At 44.3% G+C, this 21,650-nt stretch overlaps 1 protein-coding gene across 2 annotated transcripts in view; it reads left to right on the top strand.

The window, feature by feature from the left end:
- The window catches only part of LOC137439719 (KH homology domain-containing protein 4), a 35,049-nt gene that overhangs the window by 11,765 nt on the left and 1,634 nt on the right, over positions 1-21,650 (top strand). The window contains exons 2-14 of one of the 2 annotated variants that reach the window (XR_013621368.1): positions 1,098-1,566; positions 1,779-1,874; positions 2,000-2,131; positions 2,272-2,351; positions 3,333-3,379; positions 4,148-4,275; positions 4,892-5,103; positions 5,934-5,994; positions 14,565-14,625; positions 15,070-15,200; positions 20,178-20,278; positions 21,201-21,250; positions 21,368-21,423. Coding sequence is in view for 1 of the 2 variants with exons in the window: in XM_068135757.2 (XP_067991858.2) it covers positions 1,098-1,566; positions 1,779-1,874; positions 2,000-2,131; positions 2,272-2,351; positions 3,333-3,379; positions 4,148-4,275; positions 4,892-5,103; positions 5,934-5,994; positions 14,565-14,625; positions 15,070-15,200; positions 20,105-20,278; positions 21,201-21,250; positions 21,368-21,423 (1,697 nt within the window). In the remaining variant the exon portion in view is untranslated. Of the gene's footprint in view, positions 1-1,097; positions 1,567-1,778; positions 1,875-1,999; positions 2,132-2,271; positions 2,352-3,332; positions 3,380-4,147; positions 4,276-4,891; positions 5,104-5,933; positions 5,995-14,564; positions 14,626-15,069; positions 15,201-20,104; positions 20,279-21,200; positions 21,251-21,367; positions 21,424-21,650 lie in introns of both variants that reach the window. The other variant, XM_068135757.2, reaches the window with a different exon arrangement.

Raw genomic sequence — 21,650 nt, 5'->3', positions numbered from 1 at the left:
CTTGGTAATAACTCACGGCAGCGTTAATAACTATCCAATTTCAGATATTCATTAAGGAAATAGCCACACTTGACATGTTCACAGGAAGCACTCCCACAAGCTTCAAAGTCCATTCACTAGTAGCCATCCGTCAGAGGTTTGTGCAGCACAATCCTGTCCACTCAAGCAAGCCTTTCACCAGCCCACGTGGTCGAGAGTTTGCAGTACGGATGGGCAGCTGCCCTTTCGGTGAACTGATGAAGTTATTTGAGTGTTTCTTTGTGCAGAGGCACAGTCCTTTCTCTTGGGTACTTTTCCAAGTATTTTTGGCTTCTTTTTGAAGCTTTGTAAGCCACTTTAGCTAACAATCTTATTTCGCACACACGATATACTTCATGGTGTCCCGGACACCGCCGTTTCTCAGGGTTTCCGTGAATGCACACCAAACATTCTGGAGTGTGTTTCGTCACTGAAAGTTCCATACTTCTTGTGACCACCCTTACCTTGTTTACATACTTTTTGGCATAAATTCCTATACGTACGTGTGTGTGTGTGTGTGTTTTGTGTGTGGAGTTCTACCGGAGCTTTCTGATGTGGAATGTGATACATCAAAATGATCGTCATGATCTCCTGAATTGATTAGGCTAATTACCTACAAAGAATCCAGAAGAATTACCATGTTTTAAATGTAGGTCATGTAAGGTGTATAGAGCATCTCAATAGGTCCTTCCACGGCATGGCATTATAATTACAAAATAAATAACAAAAACGATGACAGCATTGAAACAAAGCATATATTAATACCAACAATATTAACAACAAAATAATATTCGTATCATTTGGCAATAATAATAACGAACGTATAATCCCCTCCCTGGTCCAAGCACATCTGGGCTTGGTGAAAGGCAAGGTAATGCTCAGGCACTACAGCATGCAGGTATGCTACAAGGCCGTGAAGGAAAATGAATAACATGCCGAGCCTATTTCAGTCCACTGCAGGAGGAACACCTCCCTCAATTTAAGCATTTCAACAAAAAATTAGTGTCTAATTTAACATCAGAGAATTGATTACTGTTAGTTTTGTTGTAATATTGCTTCTTGATGTTCGTGCTTTGCAGCCGAAGGAGCAAATGGGACCAGCCTGGGACCGAGGCAGCCGTGCCCGGCGGAAACAATGTCCAGCCCAATGTTGCCCCTATTCCCACCATGTCCATGCTGCACTCTTCGAACCCGATGATCCAGCCAATCCCTCTTAGTAATCTCCTGGCTGGGTTACTCCACCCGTCATCTTCACTCGTTCCCATTGTTGCACACCCAGTCACCTCCACGACCATCTGTCCCACCCCGGTGCCAAACATTTCACCCTCTGCTTTCGTACCAACAGGTCTGCACCAAAGTACCAGCAATGCTCTCCCGATGCTGCCAATTCCACTCGTTTCCAACCCCCTCTTGACTGCACCTCTAATTCCCCCACCTGTCATTGGCCCCACACTTATGGCAAATGTGGGTCTGCCAACTCAAGTTCCTGCTCCGTCTCCGGTGCAGCGAAACCCAATACCAATTCCACGTCCTGCAACACAGTCGCAGGTGTGTCTAGAATGTGTTTTATTATCTCATCCAAATTCTTAGCTTTGTATACTAGATGGTTATTACTTATTAGTGATATTTCTTGTTCTGCTATTCTCAGTACCCATCCTCCCCCACCCGCCTTCCCTCCACCACCTTTCACAGCATAATTTAGTGGCATAAAAATGTGGGTAGACACATCTTTTAAAAAGTTGGATACTTTCCTTGTGCAGGCTCCGAGCGGAGCGATGGAAGCTGCTGCTCTGGCTGCCGCACGTATCAATGCTTCGCTGCTCGCCCGGGCTAAGCTACGAAACCCAGCTCTCTCGGTGAGTGTTAATGGCAACAACGTTTCAGAGTGGAGTGAGTGCTTTATACTGTGCAATGTACATGGCAAGGAGATTAGTGCATTGAAGTCCATCAAGACGGTTGACTTGTTCTTGTTGTCGTGCAGTCCACCATGGCTGTGGATCTCTCGAAGACCTCATTTCCTGCAGTAGGTGCCGCACCTACTGTGACTGAGATGGCCACCACTGGCGTTCCACTGTCCTGCAGCAACACCCTTGCTATGGGGCAAGCCCAGCAGGTAGTGTGGAGTAGCTTTAGCATTGTTCGATTAGGAGCTGGATTTTGTTGCAAGGCCTGTATGCTTCTGCACTTGAGCAAATAGAGGTAAATAGATTTGGCATGTGCATGCCTTTATTTATTTATTTTAATTGTTACCAGATTGACAAAATGACTGGCTTGACCGTCTTGAGCCATGCCAGCCAAGTCTCACCTGAAGAAACAATGCGTCTCAGAGCAGGGTAAAAAAAATTATGCTATATTTTTGTCTTGCTGCAAAAGATTCTTACTTTATGTCTTTGTGCTGCATACATTGAGTCCTCTACCCGGGAAGGACTATAGATTTGCTCTCCGTCCGTCTGTCTGTCTGTCCCTTTTGGCTGTCCCGCCTGTGGCTTTCTAGACTTTTTCCCATACCCTTTAACATATTCAACTGAAACCTAGTTAATGGCTTCATTATGATAAGTTACAGAACAAGTTCGAGTTTCAGGGAGTTGTGTACATTTTTGTGGGGTTTTGCAATCACTTCTGTCTGTCTGGGCCGTAACTTTTTTACCATTTGTCATCAAATTTTCAATAAAGCTTTATCATGAGAATATGGGGAAGGCAAATTAATAACTTGGTCAAAAGGTCAGTCACAAATCGTCAATTTTCATCCGAGTGACCTGAATATTTTAAGCATTTGCATATTGCGTCACTGAATTGGTTCACTCAACAAAAGCTAGAAGCTAAAAAAAAATTTGATCTAAAGCTCAAAGGCTGTATAAAATTATCAATTTTCATTTTGTGTTTTTTGTGTTTTTTTTCATCATTCTGTTTTCGTCATGTTGAGCATACGGAAGAAGAAGACGTCTGAATACAAACATTTTTTTCAGATGTTCAAAAGATTTCAGATTTCTTTGCATTTTCAGATGCTTTCTCGTTTTAGTTTGTTCTGGCTTTACGATGCAAAATATTGGGATCGATAGGGAACATGTATTGAAAAGCAATTCTCCCTCTTGTTTCTGTTATTATGATTTTGTTTTGTTTTCTGTATCCATGTTGGTTTCTCGTTGAAGATCGAGGCTCGTGGAAGAACTACATCACATTGCATTCACTATTCCACCCAATGCAGGGTGATGGTAATTCTCATGGTTGTCACTCCTTTATTAAACACCACACCCCTCCTACACCCCCACCCCCCCCCCCCCCCTTCCACCATCACCCCTTTCTGTTTTGTGCAGAAGCGTGAATAAACATGTGCTTCTGTGCCAAACGCAGGACGTGAACAGTAAGTGACCACCTATCTCACTCTGACATGTGTGTGAGTCATTCCATCTGGTACACCGTCATGTTTATTTGGTTGAATAATGATTCCCCTCCTGTCTTGAGGTACAAATATGGAGCAATTGTTACTTAGGGGTGGAGTGCGAGGGAGTGGCGGAGGTTTGATCCTTGTTAAGATGCAGCTCACCTCCCTGCTATATAATAATATTTATAACTTTGCCGGTGCATATGGTGGCATATATTTTTTTGGTAAAAAAGATCGAGGCTCGTGTAAGAGCTAACATTAATCACAAAAAAAAAAAACCGACACAGAACATACAATAAACTAATAAAGGGAGCGGGAGACAAGATGGGGAGAGTGAGGGAAGCACACAAGTACAACAGCAGAGGACAGGGACATCGGGAGATCTGTGGGAGGGAGAGGGCTTGGGGGGAGGAGGCTTGGGAAAGGGGGGGTGGGGGGGAGGCATCAATGAACAATTTTGAAAATGAACATGTACAATATCGGTTGAACCCGGCAAGTTCAGAAAGATACTATTTGTTTAACTTTTTAATTTTACGTTTGTCATGAGAGGCATCACTGTTTAAAGTAAAACCTTGTTCCTGTGGCATATAACCACAGTTGCTCTTCTACTGAATCGAGTGGTTTGAGGACTGGTTCCCAAGCTTGTTTGCAGAATGGACATAATAGCTCGAACCCCTGGAAATGAAGGGGCATTTTTGCTTACCACACCTGTTGTAGCTTTGCCTACCATTGTTCCACTACCTCCAGCTGCCCTCACTGCATTGCTGCCGACTCCTCTACTCCAACCTCCAATGGCTTCCACTCTCCCCATTCTCAACTCGATACCACCTTTACCTCCAGCTGTCATACCCACTTTGTCCACCGCGCAGCCCGTGGTAAGGAGCCTGCTGAGTTCAACTTCACTTCACATCATCTCAGCATCCCTCCAATTGTTTCTCCATAAGTCACTGAAGGAGGTTTATCCAATTCCAAATATATTTCTGTCAATAATTCCAAAGGCTAAACAAATACCTAAACGATGTTTTCTTCTCCCCTCTCATCAACCTTTACCCCCAGGCAAACATAATCTTTCCCTTTTTAAAATTCTTCTCATGAAAAGCTTATTGATGTTGAATTTGCTTATTCATAGAGGCCAAATATTCTAAAGTTTCACGCACTTCTTTGATTGAAAAGTCCATTCTCCCCTCGGAAGTTGGTGCAAGTTACATGGACAGAGACCCCGATGCATGATGCATGATGTATTCCCAATCCAAACCCAAACTGTTCTTCACTTACAAGTTTTATTTAGTCTCCTTCCTAGCTTATTCATTGTGTGGTTCATGTTTCAGCGGTGATTTGATATGTTGCCTTATTTTGACTGGTGATCTACACATATTGCCAGGCCATTTTGTCTTTCTTTTTTGGGGATTATAATTTTGTGTGTGCGTTATCCCTGTATTCCTCTCCCCTTTTCTCTGTGCATTTTTCATCCCACATGCCCCCATGACAAAGCATCACCCTTTACAAGACAAGGTGTTTGTGGGGCTGGACCATGCCCCAGCAGAGTTTGACATCAAGGCGCGCTTGGAAGGCCCAGGGGGGAGCTACCTGCAACACATTTCCCGTGAAACTGGAGCTCGTGTTGTTCTCCGTGGCAAGCGATCTGGCTTCCTGGAACCGGCTTCTCGACGGGAAGCCTGTGAGCCATTGTATTGCCACGTCAGGTGAGAACAAAGTTCAGATAAGACCCTCCTTTTTTTGCCAGATTTAAGCTCATGGAAGAGGGAGGTGATAGAGAGTAACAAGACAATGAACTGACAGTGATGCCACAGTTGAACTCTGTAAGGAATGAATGAATGAACATGAAGGGAGGAGAGAGATAGGATTGGGGGGAAACATGTGAACCTGAAAGTAAGAGGGTTGAGTGAGGTCGGCTTAATGGGTGTACAAAATATCACGGATAAGGATACGGGATAGATGGTGCTGCACCACCTCCTTGAAGCCCTGAAGAGAAGAGTGTGATGGAACAGCTTCAGGCAGGCTGTTGCATAAATGGCGAAGCAAAGAAAAATAGAAGAGTGGAGTTGTGAAGTCAACCTGTATTTTTGGTGTTCAACCAGGAGGGGATTACTGGAAGAATGCACCTACATCCTGGAGGAGTTGGGAAGTGTCAGTGGGCTGAGAGCAAGCTGACTTAGACCAGAAAAGAGGCGCTTAAAAACAGGATCTTGACTTGCTTGCAATGTCAGAAACAGACGTTGTGCCTCTGCCTCATCATGGAAGATTCCAATTATGTTTAGAGCTTGAGATTCCACAGAATCCAGGATAGACTGATGTGATGCTGGGGCCCTAAGCCATAGGTGAGGGCACCACTCCATTGAGCTACAGGCAGAGGCCTTCAGGACTGTGAGTATTTCTCACTTTTCAAGGAAAGACTTGAAATTTTACCAAACAACTTTTGCAAGGCTTAGATTGGTCTCTTATGGCTTCTTCTACGACTGGTCTCAGTAGCCATCCATCACTTTCCCCTGCCTTGTTCCCATATCCTCCACAGCCACTCAAATCAGGAAGGATTGGATGCAGCAAAAGCGCTTTGTGAGAGCCTCATTCAGACGGTGAGTCCAGCAATGTTTAGCATAAACACCCTGCAGTTATTTTTATAGAGCTTGTAAAGATGTGTGAACAAATAATCAGAATACTTTTGATTTTGGCCCTTTAAAGGACACACAGCAGTTTGAAATTTGTCTTCGAGCATAGGTATCAATGCGATAATTAGTATTTTTATTTTGCTTCAAAACAACTTCCAGTACATCATCACCTTATGGATCTGCTCGAGGAAGTGACATTGACATAACAGCCGCTTGCATACACATGCGCTATTGGTTTGTTATTGATCTTCAGAACTTTTAGATTTAGTTCCAGACAGCAGGTGAATGGATGGTATCCCTCCGATGCTCTTACCTGGAATCTGCTTGACAGTTGTGATCTAATACATGAAGCTTTTGTACTTCCACAAAAGTCTGCATTCTCTCGTGTGCCGCATTAGCCCACTCTGTCTGCGGCTTTCCTATCCATCCTCTGGTCTAGTCGAGATGCTTTTGCACTAAATCCAGTGCGGTGGCGGTTACAGTCAACTGCTTGCATTCTCATCCGAGGGTAATCTCAAGGTCAAGCTCTCCAACCAGTCTCCTTCCTCCTAATAAGGGTGGCACCTTGTCAAGTCTGTCTCTGATTATGCTCCACCTCCATCCCATCCATCCATCACCTCAAATGGTGATGTTGCAGACTGCCAAGATAAGGCAGAATGTCTAAACTGAGCAATCATACTATAATGGAGCTATGCCGTATGAGGGTACATCCACTCTGTACCCATTGGTTGGGTAGCTGGCCGGATTCCACCCACAATTGTAACGAGGAAAAAAAAAAAAAATCATACATTCGCCATTTTGTGTTTAAGCGCATAGGTCTCTCGTCGGCCCATGGCCCAGTGCAATTGGAATTATCCGAGCTAAATAACCGTGATCGTATTATATATGCACATAAGCACTAAGCAGTTGGCATGTTTTTGCTTCATGTATGTAACCAAGGTTATTTTTACGAGCAGAAAAGCCCGTCAAAATAACGGGTGACCCTTTTGTATTTTCACACTATTCAGCCTTGAGAAAAAGCCTGGTATTGGCTTAAGGGTTAAGGTGGCTGGCTTAAAATCTTCGGGCCCTGAGTTTCATCCCCTGTTGTGCCGCTGAAATAACACCAGGTGGGTTGACTCAACCTGTCATCCTTCTGTGGTAGGCAAAAAGAGTACCAGCTTACTGATAATGGGGCATTGCATCAGCGGCACAGCTGCACCCCAGAAAATGATGCAACCAGCAGCCACAAGCAACATACGAATCACCACCAGCCTTGAAAAATCAGGCTAAACCGGAATTATGCACAAAATCTTCATTTATTTATTTAGGCGGTGTATCGACAATAGATCGCTGCAAACCCGGATGACATACATGAAGGACAAACATGCCTTTATACTTATGACGGGCGACCCTCTGTATTTTCACTCGTTATTTTTATTTTTACTTCTGTATTTTCACTCTATGACAAATCAGCCTTGACAACTTGACCTACAACTGTAATTATATACAAAAAGCTTAATTTATTATACACGGTGCTCATCCCTTTATTTATACACACATACATTCCTCAGTATACTAACGGCGACTCAATATAAGAAATTTCACTCACATAAGGTATAAATTGGGGAACCAAATCGTTTTACGTTATGCTAAATTCGTTTTTACGGAATTTTGAATCTCCAATTTATTTATTTATCTAAATCAAGCAACGCACAGTGTGGCTGTCGTTTGTCCCCGCATGCATTTCATACTGCTCTAGATCATTTGTGCGTACGTTTTATACCATTCTAGTTTCCTTCACTTTTTGTGCCACTCAAGCTCGGCTTGTTTTGGTTCAGTCCATTGTGTTGATCATGCTTGGTACTGTACTGTGCAGGATTTCATCCTTTTTGAACGTTCTTACTTCAGTACAAGTCAATATGTTTGGAAAAGGCCATTGTGTGCAAGTGATAGCAGAAGTGCAAAAAGAGACCGTAAACCTTGGATGTAAAATTAATGTGTTAAGGGGGTTTGAAGCTGGTGAAAAACTTGGCCAAATCTTGAAGTTATAGGGCTTGCTATGTATACAATGGAAAGTCTTACTATAATGGAGCAAACGTGGATGTCACCGAAAGTCCAAAATTAACCTTGCTGAAATAGCGCCAACTTTGGTGATAGCCGGTATTACAAGTCATTTTCCTTTATCTTGTGTATATGTATATTGTATGATCAATAAAAACAAGACCAAAAGTCTAACAGCGGCGTAGCCGGGCTTGTAAAATATTATAAACCACAAACATGCATGATTAGCTTTTCACCCCTCAGCCCAATGGGCTAAGGGGTATTGTCGTCCGGGCGTCCGTCAACTTTTGGTTTCCGTCAATTTCAAGGAGAACGGCTTGTCCGATTAAATCAATGTTTGCAGTGTGTGTTGGGGTTGAGTAGAGGAAGGTTCCTTTCGAAAATGGGCGTGCTGCGATTTTCAATATGGCCGCCACGGCAGCCATCCGGGCTTCCATCAACTTTTGGTTTCCGTCAATTTCGAGCAGAACGATTTGTCCGATTAAATCAATTTTTGCAGTGTTTGTTGGGGTTGAGTAGAGGAAGGTTCCTTTCGAAAATGGGCGCGCTGCGATTTTCAATATGGCCGCCACGGTAGCCATCTTGAAATTGGTTTCCATCAATTTTGAGCAGAACGGCTCGTCCGATTAAATCCATGTTTGCAGTGTGTGTTGGGGGTGAGTAGAGGAAGGCGCCTTTCGAAAATGGGCGCGCTGCGATTTTCAATATGGCCGCCATGGCAGCCATCTTGAAATTGGTTTCTGTCAATTTCGAGCAGAATGGCTTGTCCGATTAAATCCATTTTTGCAGTGTGTGTTGGGGTTGAGTAGAGGAAGGTTCCTTTCGAAAATGGGCGCGCTGCGATTTTCAATATGGCCGCCACGGTAGCCATCTTGAAATTTGTTTCCGTCAATTTTGAGCAGAACTGCTTGTCCGATTAAATCCATGTTTGCAGTGTGTGTTGGGGTTGAGTCGAGGAAGGTTTATGGGCGCGTAATGGGTTCATGGGGCGAAAATTTCATTACTTGCAGTTCCTTCTCGCTTCAACTCGGTATACAGCTTCGCTTCAAATAACAAATTATCATCAATCAATGCTTCCTTTTACCATGCATGGGCTGAGGGGTTACACCCGCTTTGCGGTGCTATTTATGAAACGGTTGATAATGCTGTTCATAACATTAAAGAAAGATATTTGGAGGAATCCCGACATCCATGAGGCAAGCTTTACTTGCAGAACTGAGCGAAGATCTACTGTAATCTATATACCCCACAAGGGTTGGAGGTGTGCTCATTTACCAAGCAGCTAACTAGCACTTGCCAAGCCAGCCGTTCCTTAAGGGTTTTGAATGAAGTGCTTGCTCGAATGCTTCAACCACTTGGCGATCTCTCCACAAGAACCACAAGGGTGTTATGTCGGTGGTGTAGTGATGACTTTAGACCAGGTAGATTTGTATAGATAGCCTGCTCCGATTGTCGTGTAGAAACCTCCATGTAATAAGTACCTGCTTAGCCCGGATGTCGGATAAGTTGTATATCTGTCCCCGTCACGAGGGGGCGGGGCATGTTAACTAGCTTAGGGAATAAGGGTAAATTATCCCTTGTGCGTCGTTCCCGTGGTGATTTATCCTTTGTCCCTTTTGGCACCGTACCATAGACACTAGTTAGAATTGCCATTAAACTTCACTAAATAATAAAATAAAAAAACAACGGGAAGCCAGGCAGGCATCAAGCACTAGGGCTGACAAACCCACCTGGCAGACACACATAGCTCAGGCAGACCGAGTGCCACACCCAGAAGGGCAGTGTTTGGGTGGGAGTTGACCAACAGGAAGGCCGGGGTAAGAAGCAACTCGCTGATTGGTAGAGGGAAGGGTGAGTAGGAAGCATCACGCTGATTGGCAAGGCACGACCGACGACGTCAGAAGGCGGACCGCGCATTGATTGGTGGGGAGCTGGGCCTGTGGTGTTGGCCTGCGGAGATTGGAAGAAAACGGCCGATGGCATCAGAGCCGGGATTATAAAAGCAATTGTCGGCAGACATTTTCTCTCTCTTGGTTGCGGACTTTGGTGGGAGGCGGCTGTGCGCTGACATATCTCTCTCCATTGGGCTTCATCGCGGCAGTCGTGTTCCGAGATATTACCAGTGGTGGTCGGGACGAGGCGGAAGAGCTGGTGTTTTGCCAACGCGGTTGGAAAGCAGGCTGTGCGCCTGCCATTCGAGATGGACTGCGAGGCCTGCTCCGTGCCAATAGGCGTGGGCTGGTGAACGAAGCGGATTACGGCCTTTCTTCCCGCCAAGCACGGAGCCGCATACAGACAGCGAGTTTGGGGCCGAAACTATTCCTGACAGGATACTTCATCCAATTTGAGCTAAGTGCCTATTAAATCACACCATTATTTTCGTATATCCAATCGCACCATATATCCCTTTGTTCTGTTTTTCGAGTCTGGTGCAGGGACATCCCAATATAGGAAATTTAGTTATTTTATCATGCAAGGGGGGAGGGGTGACGGAAGGGAGGGGGGCAGGAGGGGAAGGGGGTTCATCACCTTTTTGTTGAATATATTCTGGTGAATGCGGCGTTCATCACGTTTGAGTTAAGTGTGATGCCGATCAGGAAGAAGAAGCAGCCTTACTACCAACTTTGTACACTTCCGGAATTGTTTGATTTGTGTTCAAATGTCTGGTGATTGTTTTGTATTTATTTTTGCGAATGTGTACTTGTATATAACTGTCATTAATTTTAAAAGGCTTAGGCACTACTAAGCGATTTTTGTTTTGTTTTTTTATTTATTTCAAATTTTAAAAAACGAACCTTTTTTTTCAATTTTTTTTTTTTTTCCTTTTGGCCTAAAACACTCCCAGGCACTCTCTGATGAACCTCTGAAAGTTTGACGAAGATCCGTTCAGCCATCTCTGAGAAAAATGGCGACACACAGACAGACAAATACACACACACACACACAGACCAACAGCTCTCTTATATAGTAGATATACAGTGCGTATCAAAAAAAAGGTAATCCGAATTCAAGGGGTTAATATGCAAGGGTTATTTATTTTGACAATTTACATGTGGTTTACTAATTAAGAGGAGATCCTCAGCTTTCCATTGATACCTTCCATGCATCATTGCTGTCACTCATGACCGAGTATATGTTCATTGAAAATGACAAGTTCAAATCGCATTTTTACAAGTTTGGCTAATCGATGCAAGTCAGGATAATTGGTGCAAAATGAACGTCAGATGTGAACTTTTCTCAGGAATGATTGGCCTTTATGCACCCACACATTCAACATGTCCACCTCCCCTTTCAACACAAAGCTCACAGTGGCGGAGCATGCCCTGAACTACTCGTCTCACCATAGCCGGGTCATTGCGCAAAGCATCCACTTCATGTCGAATACGGCCCTGCAATTCGTCAAGATCACGGGGAGCAGTTATGAACACATTGTTCTTTAAATGTCCCCAAAGGAAATAATCACATGGTGTGAGGTCAGGTGATCTTGGCGGCCATTCCACTGCATGGTTGAGGGCGATGACTCGGTCTCCAAAGAGTTCCCTCAATCGATCTCGGACAGCAATAAGACGATGTGCTGGGGCGCCGTCTTGGGTCCACCAGAGATATCTGAAGACACCACGAACCTGTCGCTCAAAGTTCTCCTCCAGCTGCGGTAAAACTTCATCATTGATCATCTGCAGATACCTGTTACCATTGACATTCCTTTGAAAGAAAAATGGTCACCTTACCATCACCTGACCACTTCCACAAAGTCCCAACCAAACAGTCCACTTTTGTCGATTCATGTTGGTGTCGAAATTAAATTCCGAGGGTTGTTCTGTCGGTGCATATTCAAGAACATTATGGGTATTGACCTTTCCGTCCATGGCGAAAGCAGATTCGTCGCCGATAACGAGATACCGCAGGAAATTGGCATCTGCTTCGCAACGTGCTATCAACCATCTGGCAAGCACCAGCCTCCTGGCAAAATCCCCTGGCGTAAGTTGATGCCGGATGTGAATCCGATATGGATGTTGGTGGAGGTCCAGTCTTGTGATTCGGTTGAATGTTGCCAAAGGCAATCCCGTCCCATTTCGTCTTGCGCTGGTATCCCTAGGATGCTCCAAAACTTGCTGCCTTACTGCTGCAATGTTCATTTCCGATCGCCCAGTGCGCCTCCTACCAGAATTCTCGTTGTTGCGGTTGAGGCTAGTGCCATGCTCTTGGTATTTTCTAACATTCGCCCAGATTGTTTTGGCTGCTGGAGGCTCCCGTTCTGGGAAACGTTCCCTGAACGCATCACGAGTTCGCTGCAAACTTCCAGTTTGGTGAAAGGTTGTAACCACGAAGGTCCGCTGTTCGGTCGTAAGTTGAACCATCTTTTCAATGACTCAGACTGTCTCTAAACCCATACACTGTAGGCCCATCTTAAATACCCATCTTAAACAAAGGATGACGCAACCGACGATTACCAGACCAGCTTAACAATTTTACATAATCAACTTGGCAGTTGACAAGTAATGCGTCCATTTAAAACTGTCTTGTTTTAAGCCAAATTTTAAGTTTTAAACCGATTAGCCAAACTTGTAAAAATGCGATTTGAACTTGTAATTTTCAATGAACATGTACTCGGTCATGTGTGACAGCAATGATGCATGAAAGGCATCAATGGAAAGCTGAGGATCTCCTCATAATTGGTAAACCACATGTAAATTGTCAAACTAAATAACCTTTGCATTTTAACCCCTTGAATTCGGATTACCTTTTTTTTGATACGCACTGTATATTTAACATCCAGTACGTTTGCAGTCACTATAAAGGGATTACTGTTAGGATTCGATTTACGAAAATTGTTTTGTTTTTTTTCAAACCGAGGTTAATTCCTTACTTCCGCAGTTACACCGCTTCAATCCATGAACTTTCCATTCATGACATTGGGATTAAAGTGTTATGGTTATATTTACTATAATATTATTATTATTACTGAAACGATACCACTGCATTAAGAAACCTTGGTTTAATTTGGCTGAAGCGGATGGTGAGTCATAACGCCCAAGGCCTATACATACCTTATTGTTGGAAGAGACGTAATGCCGATGTTTTCGATATTTGATGATCATTTTAACAATCGTTTTTTGTGTTTCACACTGAATGAAAAACGTAAAGGTAGAGCATGGCGATTGTGATATATGACAGGTTCGACGATGTGTTTGGCCTGAACAGCATATAAATCAAAATGGCAGTGCATGGAGAGTCAGCTGCAGCACCGCCGTAATGACATCAGACTTTGTCTTTCCCTCGCGGTCCCCCTGTGCTGTCTTTCCCTCGCGGTCCCCCTGTGCTGTCTTTCTCTCGCGGCCCCCCTGTACTGTCTTTCCCTCGCGGCCCCCCTGTGCTGTCTTTCCCTCGTGGTCCCCCTGTGCTGTCTTTCCCTTGCGGTCCCCCTGTACTGTCTTTCCCTCGCGGTCCCCCTGTGCTGTCTTTCCCTCGTGGTCCCCCTGTGCTGTCTTTCCCTTGCGGTCCCCCTGTACTGTCTTTCCCTCGCGGTCCCCCTGTACTGTCTTTCCCTCGTGGTCCCCCTGTGCTGTCTTTCCCTTGCGGTTGTCTGCTCTTTCACGAGCCTCGATTCAGCATACAAAAAAAAAAAAAAAAAATGTAATCACATCACCCTGTCATGTGACTAGATTCTCAGCTCTGATTGGTTTACGTTTGAAGGGACATACATAGATACATACAAACACTGTTCTAGACGGCTCCGCCCGATGGGCTACGCCGTAAAAAAAATCTAAAATGATAATCCAAGACTGCCGCAGCACATTGCCCACCAAAGGTTGCCAGAGAAGGGTGCTCCTACCTGAAGGACGGCCCGCTAGTACGTGATAATAAAGACAAACGAAATGCAAGTTCTCTAGCAGCTACACTTCTAAAAGTGCTACTAAGTTGGCTTGCTGTCGAAGTGATGTGATGGAAAACATTTTTATTACATCTTGAGCCTTGAGGCCAAAAAATATTCCCATAGACACATCTCCAATTATATAATGGAAGTCAATGGGGACATAGGGTTTGATTAGACGGAACTTCGCTTCATGTACAACTTCATGTCAAGAACGTATATATTCCGTAAATTGAGGGATGGGTGTATAATGTATATATCATGCTGGTGATTGATTTCTGTGCCTGCCCCGTTCTTCCACCCCCATCACCCATTGACTTTAGGATTATAAACGGATAGATCAAATGAATGTGATGATGCAGCGCAGGCTTCGTGGGCCAAATGGTCGCCCCCATCCCCTCTTTCTTGTTGCATTCTCCGTACCCCAATCCTCCGTTCTCCCACTCCCTCCCCCTTTCTGTTCTCCACCTCTGTCTTCCTCCCCTCACCTTTTTAATGTTTGATATATGATTGCATCACTATTTTTAGGCCATCGTTCAAAGCTTGTAATAACACTAATGCCTAATAACGTCTGCTACTCTTGTCCTTACCGTGCTGTTTGCTGGGTGACGTGTTCTTACAGATCCGTGCTGAATTCTCCCACTTCCAAAACCAAATCTCAGCTGTGCCTCCAATGCGAAACCGTAAGGACTTGCTTTGCGTAGTTGGGAATCTTGGAGGTCAAGAGTGGAGGATGTTTGTAGCTGTGGTGTTTATAAAACCCTTGTGATGCATTTCTCGTTTGTGAATAACTCTCCCTCAGAAGTGTGCAAAGCAAAATGGCACTTGTGGCATCGCATCTATGCGGCGACCGCTAGTCTGCGTGTGTGCCCCTTGGGTGTAACCTTAGCTGTTTAACTAAGCTGTAGCTCAGCTAGAATGGAACATGTTGCGTTGCCCTTTTGCATCTGTTGTTGGCAAATTAGGTTACAACCTGTAAGGCCAAATTTCCATCAGCACATCTACCCAAAGGGATCACGAGAGGGTGGGGAGTAGAGCGTCTGGTGTTATGTTGTTGGAATGGGTGGTTGTATTTCATTTTGCTTTTACGATTCTTACCGTTCATTTTTTCCCCCATCTTATACCAGCTTACGCAGGATGCTTGGCTTACTCTGGACCTGACAATGCACCAGCTGCCGCCCCTGTGCCACTCGGTTCCATCCCATCCACAGATGCATCCCCGAGCTCACAAAATGCCGAGCCAGTTGTCAACAAAGAGGTGGGCCCAAAACCACTGTCATGTTGGGTTGGGGTGGGGAAAAGGAATTGCTGCTGGAATTTAAAAGTTTCTCATGCTCAGTTTACATAGCTGAGCAAATGCAAACTTCATTAAAGTCAAAGGGTGCATGTTTGTTAAAGTGAACTTATGGTCAGATCATATGACAATAGGCGGCTTCTTCTTCATTTTCCTCTTTCGCCCTTTATTTTTGTATCCATGGTAGTATATAAAGAAAAAAACATTTCCTGCTTTTGTTAAGAACACGTGACAAATCTGGTTTGTATAGCAGCCAATGTGCATCAAAACACACATTTGCTCACAGCGTAACAACACTTGTATTTTGTTACTTGCAAAATCGAATATTTTTCAAGTATATTGGTCGGTTGCGTTTGTTATTCTGCCTGTCACTCGCCTACAGGTCACAATCCTAAACCGATCATCATGAAACTTCACTAGGTTGTAGAGGTCGTCACAATTGAGAAACATATTGATGTTGAGGTTAAAGGTCAAAGGTCATCTGGAGGTCAAATTTCTAAAATCGCCATTTTTCATCCGATTGACTTGAAAATTGAACAGCATTTGTACATTGTTACTAAATTGGAAAACTAACTTTTTGAGGTCAAAAGGTCAAAGGTCAACTCAAGGTCAAACTTCCAAAATCATCAATTTTCATCTGGAAAACCGTCAATTTTCAGCTGATTGACATGAAAATTATATAGCAATTGCACAGTGCCTCACTGAATTGGGAAACCAGCCATTTTTAGGTCAAAGGTCAAGTCAAGGTCAAACTTCTAATATCATAAATTTTCCTCTGAAAAATCATAAATTTTAATCCGATTGACTCGAGCTTTGATTTAGATCATCAATTTTAATCTTAATGAAATGGACAATTTGATGTATCCATGACAAGTTTTTTTTGCACGTATCGTGCGTGCTCTGCATGACATCTTCATGTTTGTATGTTTAATATTTTCTCACTTTGCCTTTTACCTTGTAAAAACTATTTCCACATCATGAAAATTTCTTAATTTACTTGTCTGGACTCCCATACGCTGACTGCATCATCATTTATGTTCTCCCTTTCAAAATGGAGTCGATTGTTCAAACTGATGACGAGGGAAATACTTTTTGTTTTGCAACACTTGTGTCACTTTTGTTGAAGGATCTGACAATTTGTTTTACATTGAATCGATCTCCTTTGCGGTTCACCAATACTGTTTAATCGGCGTGACCGTTTTCTCATTTCTAGGATGTGAGGGGAGTGGGGAACTCGAGTTCCTCAGTAGTTTTGAGAGGTGTATGTTAATAGAATACACTAGCAAGGCATGCTGTGATGCATTTATAACAAGGAAATTTGATGCAGGGGATGACCATTCGGCCTACTATGCCTGTGCTACAACATCAGCTTAAAACAATCTGCCAACCGAACGATTTAATTGGGGGGTGGGGATGAGGAAATGGTGGTGGGCTCAGGTATATCACCAGTGTTAAAAATTATTTGTTAATGGAAAAACAAATTGGGGGGGTGAGGAGGGAGGTGGTGGGCGAAGTTGGTTTTCGGATGAGGAATGTCCAACGCCAACCACACACTATCCCTTGACGAGACCCTTTCACAAACATCACACGGCACAGACGTACACAATCGCCTATCCATACTCAAGCTTACCTACAAGTCCTGCCAATACCGTTGTTCCCCTCTTTGTCCCATGGTTAAAGGTACCTATCGAATTCCAATTTAAAATGATCTGCTGTTTATGCTGCCATGGCTTTCCCACACACCAAGGACTCCGAGTCAAAGACACCTGCTTTACTACTATCCTCTCAGACTGTGGTCTGTGGTCCTGTGACTGTACATTCAGTGGAAATTTTCTTTGTATTCATTTTATAAATATACCCTTTGTGATTTAAACATTTCCATCAGATCCCTTCATAATGGCCTTTCGAATGTATCAAGCCCTGTCTCTCTCATCGCTCACTTCACTTTCCGTATTTCTCCAACATGAGTACCCCACATGTTGTTGTTCTTCTTCATGATAGATTCCTTTTCTTCTTCACATGGCATATTTTGCACAGCCATCTCTCACCTTAGTGTTTTGTCCATTAATAATACCGTACTGACAGCACAGCCTTTCTCCGTGCCTTAAACAAAAATTCCTTCCACCCATCATGATCGTTATCAATGTATGCCCAATTTGAGAGTCTTGAGAAGTCCAATTTGCAGAGTCTGTCTGCTCATGACAATCAAATCCCCTTCATCTTATTTTAAGGTGTCAAACCCCTGCGTGCCAGTACTCCTTTCGCCATATCGTAAACAAGTTCACATCCTTCAAACCCCACCCCTTCTGAGTGTCCCTCTCTTTAGCATCCCTCTACTTCATGCCCCCTCTTTCTGCATCCATGCCCTCACTCCAGCAACTCAAAAGCCAAAAGCCTTCCCCCTCAGTCCACCCTCTCAACACCCTCCACCCCCCCCCCCCCCACCCCACTGATGTTATCTCGGCCTGGGAATTCTTCCACAGAAACCTGAGGTGGTGAGGAGCTCAGATGTGCCAAGGAAGGACTTCGCACGACGGAGGATGCCCAGTCGGCGACTGGCTTTGGAGGCCAGCTTGGAAATGTGGTTTTCCCAAGAAAGATCATGGCAGATCGTGAGACCCAAAAGCTTCGAGTGAGGAGGCTGCAGACTGCCAATCTGAGGGATGAGGAATGGAGCGGCAGAGAGTGGAGTCATCAGCAAAGAGATAGAGGATTTTCAAGAGAGTCAGAGAGATCATTGATGAAGACCAGAAAAAGCACAGGGCCCAGAACACTACCTTGGGGAACTCCAGCCTGAACAGGAAGAGGAGATGAGAGTAACCCATTCAGGGCCACACGTTGACTGCGACTAGAGAGGAAGTCCGCTAGCCATGAGTGGAGATTTCCATGGATACCATAGGAGGAGAGTTTGGTAAGCAGAGCGGGGTGCCAGACCGTATAGAAGGCACGTGATATGTCAAGGGAGACAGCTCTAATTTCCTGTTTGGCATTGAGGACCTCCATCCATTGTTGAACTTTGTCAACTTTGAACTTAAACCTTTGTCACCTTGTAACAGGATGGGGTTTCAATTCTTTTTGCATGGGTGTTATTTAGCTATTACTTATTATTTTCATGAATTGTATGACTATTATATGAAAATTTGTTTAACTAGCATATGCACTTCTCTCTTGTACAAAGTCCTTCCTTGGCAAACCTAAACTCATATCCACCTACAAGGCCTACCCTCTGCGCTGACGCTCCTGCCTCACACTTTGTTCTGCTTGATGCCAAGGAAACCAAGGCCTTCAAGATCATTGGAATGTCCCATGAAGAAGCTGAGTCTATGGGCCTATCACTTTCTCATTGCAGACAGGTCAGTGGTCTCTCTGTCTTCCTCCACCTCCATTCTCAGTGCACCCTTTGCTCTTCCCGTGTCCCTCCTCCCCATCCCCAAGTTTTCTGCAGATCACATGTGCTCCACCATCAACCCGTCCGGTGAAACTCTCAAAAAAACAAAACAAACAGAATTGCTGCTCACTTCCACTTTGCTCCCCTTCCCCCCCCCGACTGTGGGATCGTCAACTTCCACATTCTCTTCAGTGTCATTCAACCCTCCAGGTCTTAGACAGCTGTGGACCACCATCTCAGGTCATCCCCCCTCCAAAACCATTATCTTTTCTTCCCTCATCTACCCACCCCCAAGTCTACCTCCTTCCAAATTTCCAGTTTTTCCTTCCTGATAGGTTGCTTCGGTGTCCCTCATGTCTGTCCCGTGCATCTTTCCTTATTTGTCCACTTCTCCCTCTTTTATCCTTCAACCCTGATGTTGTTTCCTTTCTCTTTCTACTGTTCCTTTTGTTCCGTTACATCCTGATTTGTTGAGTGTTCTAACAATTCCACGAGCCTTGACTTTGCATACAAAAAAAAAGAATCCTGTTAACTACCTGACCAGCCACTCCACAAGCCCTCACCTTCGCTAACAAACTCCTTTGTGGTACCTTATCAACTGCCTTCTTCAAGTCTAGATATACCATGTCCACTGCCATTCCCTCATCCACCCAATCAGGAACTGCTTTATAGACCTCTACAACATTTGTTAGACAAGACCTACCTTTAGTAAATCATTGCTGACTGCCTTTATTTAGTTTGTATTTATTTAAATGGTTCCTCATCTGGTCCCTAATTAATGTCTCCAACACGTTACCCACAAACTAACAGGTCTAGAATTTCCAAATTCTTCTCTGGATCCTTTATTAAATAACTGTTACATTTGCTACTCTCTCTATTCCTCCAGTACCCAACTCCAATGAGCTATTAAAGGTATCCGTTGATATCTTGCTTACCTGCACAGCCACCTCCCTCAATACTCTTGGGTACATATTATCGGGGCTATCAGCTGCGGGGAGCTTTATCTAGTATTAAGCTGTCCTAGTACTGCCCAGTACTGCTAAACTGCAGGTTTGTTTTCTGATCCGTGTTCTTCAGTGTTCAATATATAACATTCAATTGTAATTAAGTAGTTCCTCTATCACACACTGACTGATGTCTGCATACAGAGTGAACCAATTGCTTATCCCTATTGCTCTATGTGTGCGGGGTAATAAACATTTATTGTGGTCTGCCGTAAGGTGCTCTGAACTTCCACGTCAACTCTACAAATCCCACGAGTTTGAGATGCATCTTCAGGGCTTTCATCCCATATTTGAGAAGCAGAATGGTAGATTTGATGTGCATTGGTTTACATTAATATGCATCCCCAGGTGTAATTCCTTCCTGCCGGTGAGTGGTGCAATGGCTTAAAAAGTGATTTTGTTGGGGTTTTTTTCAGATTGTGCACGTGCCTGTAAGACTGCATGTCGTTGACGTTGGTTTCCTCTGTCTGGTGCAGTTTCCTCCTACCCCCAGCCCCTCTGTGCCCCCATCCTTAACCTCATCAGGCTCTGTTGGCTTCCCCCATACAGCGGCCTCGTCGTCCGCCACACCCGCTCAACTGCCACGCGTGGCGCAAAAGCGCCGCTTCACCGAGGAGGGCCGGCCCAATGCTGGACTCCTGGGCTACACGGTGGGGACAAGTTGGGGAAGGGTAGTGGGAAAGAGCTGACTGATGTAGCCTTCTTTAAAAGGAAGGGTGTGTGTGTATATACATATATATATATATATTTTTTTATATATATACACACACCACACACATAATACATTTTTATTATTATATATTTATATACAATACTTTGTAGAGATACAAAATACTTTGTGTATGCCAAAGCAAAGTTAAGTGAAAGCTACTGACACCATCTTGAATGCAATTTATATGATTATTACATATATGTGTGTGTCGTTGGCTGGTATTGCCAAATGTGGGTTTCAGAAGGTGGAACGGAGCCCTCCCAGGTGTGTGTGTGTGTGTGTGTGTGTGTGTGTGTGTGTGTGTGTGTGTGTGTGTGTGTGTGTGTGTTATCTGTGTGTCTGTGTGTCTTGTCTTTATCCCTGGTGTTGGCTTAGCGGTTAGGGTGCCGGCTTGGGATCCTAGGGTCCTGGGTTCGAATCCCGGTCGATCGCTGAATTAACGCCAGGGAGGTTGACTCAGCCTGTCATCCTTCCGAGGTCGGCAAATTGAGTACCAGCTCGCTGGGATGAATGATCACGGTGTGTACCCCGATTTAGAATAGGTACACCGTATCCCTGCGCATCGTAAGAGGTGACTAAGGGTTGGCGTCAGGAAGGGCATCCGGCCATAAAAACATTGCCTCAAACAGGGAACCATGATTGTCATGGGGCCCGCAAGGCTAACCCCTACTCTAGCGGGGAAAATGGCCTTAAAACGATCATTCATATATTTATATACAATATACATATATTTTCATTCCCTGTCTGGAGGATATTGTGAGAGGGTTGGTATGCTCGTGAATTCCCTGTGGCATGATGAAGTTAGCAGGGCAAGTGTAAAACTGACCATTAACCTTCCCTTCTGGGTTTGTGTGGAACAGCATGGACCTTTTCACTTGACATCATCCGACAAAAAGAGATCTCCACCCAGGTAAGACAGTCAACATTGCGAGTCCTGTGCGTCTTGACTTTCATTCATCGATGACGTTCACATTCCTTGTGCTTGGTTTGTCATTTATTTTGCATTTCGCCCCTATTTTCACCCCAGTGATTCGCTCCCAGATACAGAGCTGATGCCTCCACCCACTCTCTTTGATAATTCTGGTGAGTTCCTCATGTCTGCAGGTGATGTGTGCAAAGAGGTGTCTGCCATTGCATGCAATGGGTCTTGCATTGTTTGCGTGTCCATATCCCCTAATAGTGTCAAATTATTTCATTTAAAGTCAGGTTTGTGAATTGGACCTCTTTAGGAAGGTCTCTCAAGTGCTGCCTTGTCCTTTTTGTGCTCCACAATATGTCAGGGTGAGTAACATCAAGGCGTCCTCTCTTTC

This window comes from Myxine glutinosa, chromosome 14 (assembly GCF_964187855.1).
Source record: "Myxine glutinosa chromosome 14, kmMyxGlut1.1, whole genome shotgun sequence".
In the NCBI taxonomy this organism is placed as follows: Eukaryota; Metazoa; Chordata; class Myxini; order Myxiniformes; family Myxinidae; genus Myxine; species Myxine glutinosa.
Note: the sequence above shows the minus strand (reverse complement) of the source record. Positions and strands in the feature narration are given on the sequence as shown.